The sequence below is a fragment of the Tinamus guttatus genome, unplaced genomic scaffold (genome assembly GCF_059628265.1).
Source record: "Tinamus guttatus ecotype Peru unplaced genomic scaffold, ASM5962826v1 Tinamus_guttatus_pri_ptg000712l, whole genome shotgun sequence".
NCBI lineage: Eukaryota > Metazoa > Chordata > Aves > Tinamiformes > Tinamidae > Tinamus > Tinamus guttatus.
Genome location: NW_028289246.1, coordinates 342,920 through 351,434, shown reverse-complemented (window position 1 = coordinate 351,434; position 8,515 = coordinate 342,920). Strand labels below are relative to the sequence as shown.

The 8,515-nt window shown below is 49.8% G+C and overlaps 1 protein-coding gene across 1 annotated transcript; it reads left to right on the top strand.

Annotated features, from left to right (window-relative positions):
- Window positions 1-206: 206 nt before the first annotated feature.
- LOC148591757 (transmembrane protein 209-like) lies at window positions 207-8,232 on the top strand. The gene is made up of 14 exons (XM_088537001.1): window positions 207-343; window positions 469-527; window positions 1,193-1,324; window positions 1,739-1,834; window positions 2,546-2,650; window positions 3,070-3,239; window positions 3,734-3,805; window positions 4,473-4,569; window positions 5,465-5,653; window positions 6,122-6,207; window positions 6,757-6,871; window positions 6,972-7,069; window positions 7,793-7,866; window positions 8,178-8,232. The coding sequence occupies exons 1-14, from the start codon at window positions 207-209 to the stop codon at window positions 8,230-8,232; spliced, it is 1,485 nt and encodes a 494-aa protein (XP_088393127.1).
- The last annotated feature ends 283 nt before the right edge of the window (window positions 8,233-8,515 follow it).

Here is an 8,515-nt window from a genome sequence, read left to right as displayed (position 1 = left end):
GAGGGTGACGGCGCTCACAGGCTTTGCAGGAGAGTGTTGCTGGCCAAAAGCCCTGCTCCCCGCTCGGGAATCGGGACCGGGAGCTCCTCAGGTGAAGTCCTTCTGTCCAGGTTGCTCTTGGTTCTTGCTGTTCTCCTCAGCGTGGTGCTGAGCCAGGATGTGGCTGTCTAAACTGTGGGGTGTTTGTCTCCCTCTTGCCGCAGACCATGGCAGCCCCAGGGCTTTCGGCAGGTGCCCTCCTTGACAGGAGCATGAGGATGAGGAGAGAGGCTGGAGAGCGGAAGGTGCTCTGGGCCTGGGGGCTCCTCAATATCTGCACTGCCGGCATGATCTGCGTGGACATGTATGTTGGCTGCGAATGTGACTGCGTTACAGAAAACATCCTGCCTTGTGCAGGCCTCGGTACTTCCCAGAACCCCATTACTGCCCCTTGGTAACTTTTCCTGTTTTATTGTATTTCCTTACCAGGACTGGAAAACTTCTCAGCACATACTACAATATCCCCTTCTGGCCTCTCTGCTTCATTGGTGAGTTGTCGCTGCCCGTCAATGTGTTTTGGGAGGAGGGAATATTTCGCACTTCTGTTTTCTTCCTGGGGAAGTTGTTTTAAAGACAGCTTTAAAAAAAAAAAAAAAAGGCAGAACTTCATTTTACTTTCTTTTACCCCTGTTGGAGCTATGGGAATTTCCTCACTGTAGTGACATGGAAGAGTCTCTTGGCGGCCCTGTTGTGGGGCTGTGTGACATTTCCAGGTAATGAAAGTTCCTTTCAATGGAGTAGACTCCAAAAGAGCTGTATCAAATCCCCTTGGAGGATGGAAAGGAGGAGGAGTGAGGCAAATGCAGATATGAGAGACAGAAGGTTTGATGGAAGAGCCTTGCTAAAGAGCGTGAAACTTCCTTGTAGAGATTTGTGTTCTCCCTGGAAAATACCTTGCACTTTTGCAAATAAGCATTAAAGCCCCATAAATGAATTTTAGCCACATAAATGAATTTTAATGTAGAAAGGAGATTTGTCTCAACTGGTTCTTGAATAAAAAGAACCCATGAAGAAGCCTTATCTCTGTCCTCAGACTAGCACTTACAGGAGCAGTTTTTTATGCATTTTTAACCTGTTTTTTAATATTAACAATAAGTTATTACTCATGGTCATGCCATCTAGCATGATAAAACCTTATTTTTCTTTATTCTAGAACTTGCACTTGTGTCTCTGTTCAGCCTGAATGCCGTGTTTGATCTCTGGCTGTATTTCAAATACACGAGGGCATCAACTCACCTGGTTATGACTCAGAGGCAGCAGGTCCTTCTGGGGATGCAGAACTCAGGTAGGTAGTATAAACGCGTGTTTATCTGTGTTCTTTGCAGTTGGTGTCTTGGTCAAGTACAATTCTCAGCTTCTTTGTCTGAACACAGCAGTCAGACAAATTCCCTGCAGCATGTTAAAATTTAAAGTAGAAGTGCAAAATTGGTGAAGGATTGAGGGGAGAACTGAAGAGGGAAGAAGCCCTAACAAAGGAGGGGACAGCAGCCTGTTAAAGGGCAGCTGGAGACACTCTCTGTGAAACTGGAGAAGGAATTTGTGGCCTCCCCGTGGAGCTGGGAAGAGGGCTTTTTAGCACCGTTGAATTTCCTTCAGGGCAAGCTGCGTGTCTGTGTTTTGCAGTGTGGATTCAGAGGAAGCAGGGGAGTTGGAGGCTGCTGCATGTGCAGGGCTCACTGTGTTTTTGTGCTTCTTGCAGCGGTGCCGATAGCTCCAGTGCAGGAGCCGTCAGCGAGGAGAGTCCCTTGGTGTGGGGCTGCGATGCAGGGCCAGAACGTGTTGAGCTACAGCCCAGGCCGCCCCCGCGGGGCCCGTCCCAGCTTGGCCTCGGCTCCTGCCCCAGACTGTGACCCTGAGCTGCCGGCTCTGCCCGCCAGCAGAGCCTCTTCCAGCAGTTCTCTGAGCTCCCGTCCCAGCTTGGCCTCGGCTCCTGCCCCAGACTGTGACCCTGAGCTGCCGGCTCTGCCCGCCAGCAGAGCCTCTTCCAGCAGTTCTCTGAGCTCCCGGCCCAGCAGCAGCTGCATCCAGGTAAGGACGGCGCTGGCTGCGAGGGACCGCCTTGGCTTGGCTCCTCGTGTGCTCATGCTGCGCCCTGAGCTGCTGGAGGTGCCCGGCAGCTGTCTGCTCCCTTTGCACATTCGCCCTTCCAGGATTCGTCCTTTCCCTAGAGTTAATTTATTTGTTTTGGAGGAGTTGGTGGGTTTCAGACAAAAAGCCTGAATGGGGAATGCAAATGTAAATGCTGAGGAGTAGAAAACCAATTCCCCTGATTCAGACTAGGCTTAATAGCAGCAAACTCCAGAGCCATAAATTCATCTGTTGAGTCAATTGATTCCTGCAGTTTGTAAAATCAAAGTGGAAGTCTTATCTTCCTCATATGACACAAGTGTCTGCTTCTGTTTGCCCAAGCTTCCCAGCTTCAGCCCTTCTCCTGCGGCTTCTTCACATGATATGAGTATTGAAGCAGTGAGAAGTGAGCTCAGGAGCCGTCACTGCCCTTCACCAGTTCGGCCTCGTTTCCTCCGGAGCCAAGAGGAGGAGATCACAGACCAGAAGTCCCTGCAAAGATACCTGCAAAGGGAAGAGGAGAAAGAGCGCAGCCGTCAGATGGGTAAAGAAATCCCTTTGCTTGGCCTGAAAGGATGGGTGAGGAGAGGATGTAGGTTTTATTAGTCGTTATTGGAGAGAGTTGTGGGTGAGAATAGCTGGAAGGGATTTTGGGAAAGGCAGAGAGCTCCTGAAGTGCTAGTAAATAAAATGACGTCCCTGCTATGGTATTCCCCCTAGATGTGGTCAAGGTGGCTGCTGACCACTTTAGTCTTCTAGGCAGTAATTGAGACAGGAGGCAGAATTTTGTAAATTCTCCACATCTCGGTGCCTCAGGGACTTCAGAAAATTCTCCTCCCTTACCATAATTCGTGAGCTCATCTTTCCAGTCAGAGTTGAATCTGTGCAGTTATTGCCTGCCCTATTGCGTGATTCTTGTCCTCCTGCTTGTACTAATTGTGCGTGCCTTGAATGTCATTTCAGCAAATTCAGTTTACAGCAGCTCCCCATTCGACTGCCCAGCGTTTTGCAACCTGACACGTTTGCTGGTGGAGCAGGCCAAGGTGCTGCGGAAGTTCCAGTACCAGGTGTCATGGTGTCCCCTGGGCCGCAGGGAGGAAGGTCGTCTGGACGTGCCACAGGCTGGCGAAGAGGTAAGTTCAGCACCAGAGGAGCCCAGAAGCATAGAGCTCCTCCAAAGGGTTGGCCATGATCTCCATCACACTCCTTTACACTTGTGTCTGGACAAAGTCTCATTCAAAGGGGTAGGGTTAAGGGAGCTTTAATTAAATTGGATCCATGTCTTGATCTCATCCCTTAATCTAAGAAAGCTTCTTCTTCAAGTACCTCTTTCATGTGTCCTGCACCTCTGCCCCAGTTTTGTTCTGCGAGATCCGGGAGCTCCAGGCAGTGACTGTGGCCTCGGGTGACATGTGGTGTCCTGTGAGGAGAGAGTAGGAGTGCAGTATGGCCAGGTGCTGAGGGCTCCCCATGCTGCAGCCAGGAGATGTGTGAGGGCTCTGGAACATCTGCAGTTTGCCCTGTGGGCTGTGGTTGAGCTCCGAAAACATCGTAGGCCCTAAAAGCTCCTTTGTTTTTCTCTCAGGTTTCTCTCTGTAGGTGGATAATGACTGTGTTGTTTGTGTAGGTTTGGTCAAGGCTGCTGGCGCATGGGTGGCAGCTGGATGCCCTGGATTTCTGGACCGATCGGCTCCGAAGGGTAAGTCCTGTGCTCATAGACGGCCTGTTCGTGCTGCTCGAAGAGGTGCGGCCGGGTGGAGAAGGGCCTCATCTCTAAGAGACTTTGATCTTTGGGACTGGTGGGGATGAGGGTGGGCTTGGCCATGGAGATTCAAAGAGCGTGCTAGTACCAAAGGAGGAGTAAAACAAATTTCCCACCTCAACTTATGCCCTGGCTGACCTGGGTGTTGTGTATTCTGCAAACCTTCCAGTTGTAAAGTTCACCCACCTTTGAATGGAGACAAATATATCTTAATGCACACTGCATGTGATAAGACTGCTTTTTTTTCTTTCTAAAATCCAGATTTCCAAACTGCTTTTTTCCCTCCTGACTTTCAACCTCCTTCTCCTGGGCTCAAGTAAAGCATGGAAAATGCCAGCGCAGTGGCTTTTCCTGACAGTCTCAAGGAGCATAATAAAGAAAGAAATGAAAACAAACAAAAAAAAAGAACGTTTTAGTCTTGGGAGCAGGAGTCATTGTAGCAAAGGAAATACAATTGCATGTTTGTTTGTTTGTTTGTTTGTTTTAAAAGGAGTGGGGGGGTTGAACAGTAAAGATTCTTGAGATCTGAGATGGTGTCCTTTAGCAGCTTCCTGAGCACCTTGTTGCTTCTAACCTTTTCACTGCTTGCATTTCTTTTTGCTAGTGGATTTTGCAGACAATTCTAGAGCCCCTTGTCCAAGAGATGGAGTCTGTGAGCGCTCAGCTGAGAAGAATGGGGTACCCCGCAATGCCGAGCGGAGGTAGGATGATAGGAGGAGCCATGGGGTTGCATTGTGTTTTCCTGGAAAGGTTATTCCTAAGATATGTGGAAGTTCAAGTGTCCGAACACAATTCTGTGTTATGAGGAGAGCTGTCTCTGAGCTCTTCCTGTCTGTTATGTAGCATCTTTAAGGTCTTGGTAGTAGATTTTTGTCATGCTGATGGGGTTGAGCAGGGCAATCTGAGGTGGATTTGAGAGAGCTCTGAGCATTAGAAGAAATGGTCTTGGTCGGGGGTAGGAAGAAATGGTGTTTTTGTTGGGAATAATTTTGTTTTTTGTTGGTGGTGGCTTTGTTTTTTTGGGTTTGTTCTGGGTGTTTTTAGGTTTAGGGCGTAGTTTGTTTGTTTGTTTTTCCATTTCCCTGAGTTGAAATTGCAGCTGCAGTTTCGTAGGCCAAGTCTGAAGGGGCCCCTTCCATGGGCAGCTCACACAGACGTCCCTTTCCCCCAGAGCAGGGTTCGATTCGCTGCATTTCAACAGGGGCTGCTTTTTTGTGCTCCGGTTTGTAGTCTCTGCCGAGACCCGCATCCCTTGTGATGCCTGTGAAGAACTGCCCCGTTGCTGGCCTCTTGTGCACCTCCCTGCTCCCCTGCTGCTCTCTGTTAAAAATTCCTTTTGATTCTTCCCTTTCCAGCCCCTCTCTGTTTCTCCTTCCTTACGCCAGGCAGCCTTCAAGGGAGGGTTTTGTGCCTGCCCAGCCCTGCACAGGGTTTCTGCTCTGTGCTGGGAGGGAGGCAGTGAGTGCTCCATGGGGCCGGGCAGGCAGCGTGTGGGGCACTGCCTAAGGTGTGAGCTTGAGCTCTGAGCTTAGCAAGCAGTTAGAGCAGAGGAGGCAGTTCCTCTTTGTAACAGTGCGTTTGTTGACCCCTTGGCAGGGCGGCTGATCCCGTTCGAGTCGTGGGTGCAGGTGACGCGCTGGCTCTTCTTCCGCGCACAAGTCAGCACGAGCAGCATGAAACAGGCAGCGCTGGCTGAAGCCACAGCCATTCAGCAGAGCCTGCTCACCATCACACGGTACCTGGGCGTCACGGCCAACCAGGAGTACCTGGTTCAACGGATCAAAGGTACGTGCTCCCCTTGGAGACTCGGGAGCGTTTCGCTGAGCTGGGTCAAGCACTGGTGGTGCCAGATGCCCCGTCAGTGGAGACGCTCAGGCTGCAGTCCCAGCAGGGCAGAGAGCTGCTTTGCAAGGAGCAGTGCTGGGTGTTTTGACAGCTTTCTCTGCTCGTAGCAATGTGGTGGTGTGGGCCCGGGACTGGTTTTTGAAGGTTTTATTTCTCATTTCACTCACAGCGGGGAAAGAAGTGTCCTATTCAATCCTTTTGTTAATTAGGAATAAAACTTCCCTTGTAAACTCAACTGCCTTGAGTATATATAATATATGCAAGCGTTTAATGAGTCCAGTTCTCCCTCCCAGTGAATGTGGTGCCCTGGCAGTGCACACAGAGGTGTGGGGTTCCCAAAGCTAGTGCAAAATAGGTCTTTCTTGCACCTTCCACCGCCAGTACCTGAATAGGTGTTGTTGTTTCCAGAGCTGTCCCAGGGAAGCTTCCGCTGGGGCAGAGGAGGGGATTTCAGAGGCCGGCAGTGGGGAGCTGACTTGCCCAGTGACTCCGCTGTAAGTTTTCAAAGATGCCTTGGTAAAACTTCCTAAAGCTGCTCGTCTTTCGGCATGAGGCATTTGTGGGTGGCTGCAAGAAGTCCAAATCCTCTTTGCCTCGCTTATCCTCAGGATCTCAGTGTAGTTTTGAATAATGCAAAGGGGCCTGGACCTTGTGCAGATCACAAAAATGCCCTTGCATGTGTTAGTCTGGGGGAAGCCTCTTCTTTAGACTCCTGTGAGATGTCCCACAGGTAACTGTGAGGGCAGCAGCCTGAGATAATTCACCTGAAATAGTTAAAGGAGAGACTGCAGGATAAGCCAGGGAGTGGAAAACAGTCTTTACACTGTCCCTCTTTGCCTGTATTTGAAGGAAAACCAGCATTGAAAAAAAAAAAAAGGCATGAAACCAATTAAACTAGCATGAAATCAGTGATGTGGTTGACTGTGTCCTGTGTTTGTTCTCATACCTGAGAGTATGGCAAGAGAGTTGCTGCTGCATTGTAGCCTTTGGTTCCTCGGTCTTTCTGATGGCATTCAAGTGAAATTTGGGGTTTTTTTGCACAGATCCTTATGCACATCTTCTGCACCTACCTGGACTCCAGGCTGCCATGGAACATCCAATATCCCGATGGCAAAACCTTTACTGCCCAGCACTTCATCCAGACACCCCATGAACCAGGTACTGGCATTCTTGGGCTGCTGCTTCAGCTGCTGTTTGCCCCTTGCATCCCATGGGCACCCTTAAAATCCCTCTTTTCTTTTCTGACCTTCATTCCCAGACCTGACGGATGAGAAGCTCTTCTGCATCTACCAGAGCAGCATCAACCCACCGCACTACCAGGTCATCTACCACGGCCACATCTACAATGTGCAGGAGGTAGGAGCATGTTAGGTGTGATCTGCTGACAGGAAATGTTCAGCAGAACTGATTTGGGTTTGTTTTTTGTTCTATTTATTTATTTATTTATTGTAACTAGCCACATCTACATTTAGATGTGGGCTGCCTCAGTGCAGAAAGCAGCTTCCTGTGCATTTTCTCACGACTTCTGAGACCCTAATTTCTGTAAGCTCTGATGTGAGCTGTTATTCCTGAATGCCAACAAGCTGGAGGCTTCCTTCTAGGAGTTTGTGGAGGGAACCATCTCGTCTCAATGCCAAGCTACCAGATTTTTCCTGCATGTTTTAATTCTCTCTTGAGCCCTGGGTTGTGACTTGATCACCCGTTTCAGAAAAATGCTGGAAGAACTCCTGCAGTACCTGGATGGTACTCCATCAAAAAATAACCCTCAAAAATATTTTTTTCTGATGCTTGTCTAAGTGAGAGGTAAATATTGAGGCAATCTCCCAGGCTGTTGTACCATTTTGTGAGGTTTCTATTATAGTCTTTCCTCATCTCAGGTTATTAAACCTTTTCTATTATGGTGCACACCCGCTGCATACGTACCTTGCCAAAAGATTTGAAGGAAAATCTGTACAGCTGTGGCTAAGCTAAGGGCAGGATGTGCCCGTTGGTTTGCATAAGACATTCTCTCTAAGATAGTGGTGTGAGTGCTTGTCCCTGCAGTCGCTCCCAAAGTCTTCTCTCTTCCCACGCACTCAGGGCAGAAACAACCTGCTCCACGCGTTGCTCCTGTTCCTCTACATCATCAAGACCAGGGAATCGGGCATGCTCGGGTAAGTGTCGCCCCGTGGGTCCCCTCGCGCTGCCGGCGAGAGCTGAGCAGCAGCTTTGGGTGCTGAGGTGCCATGAGGCTGCTCCGTGGGACGGCGGTGACGGGATTAAAATCCTTCTGGCGTTTTAAGTAAGGGCAGCCGTTCTGTAGGACTGTGTCAGTTGGGTGAGCGTGAGCACGCGGGAAACGTTTTAGGTTTCTCCTTGGTCTTGTGCCAGCTGCAGATGAAGAAGTTTTCCTTGTCAGGAAGATGGGGTGTAAACAGGAGCTTGAACTTGCCGCTGGTTTGTGACTGTGGTGTTCTTTTTGCAGGCGCGTCAGTCTTGGTGCCTCAGGAGTGAACGTGCTGTGGATTTTTGGAGATTGACGAATGGGATCACAGGTTGGCAGAGGAGTGATCCCTCTTTCCAAACAAGAAGAACCGGTCTTTGGTTGTCATTTTGGAGTGTTCCCCACCATTCCAGTACACTCTTATGTAGCAAATGCTGGAAGCAGGTGGTTCATATAGTAGGAATGATGCTCGGCTTTGGTGGGCAGTTGCGCTTTAGCTGCTTTTGGTATTGACCGTGTCTGCACGGAGCGGGGTCCTGGAGCCGGGTTTCCTAGGCAGGGCGGTTTTCGGAGGCGCTTGGTCAGCCCGTTCCTGGGTG

Bases quoted from the DNA above. Each gene is read 5' to 3' on its own strand.
- LOC148591757 (XM_088537001.1), top strand. From the start codon at position 207: ATGGCAGCCCCAGGGCTTTCGGCAGGTGCCCTCCTTGACAGGAGCATG. The intron at 528-1,192 runs GTGAGTTGTCGC...TCTTTATTCTAG, and splicing joins CTGGCCTCTCTGCTTCATTG to AACTTGCACTTGTGTCTCTG. The intron at 1,325-1,738 runs GTAGGTAGTATA...TGCTTCTTGCAG, and splicing joins TCTGGGGATGCAGAACTCAG to CGGTGCCGATAGCTCCAGTG.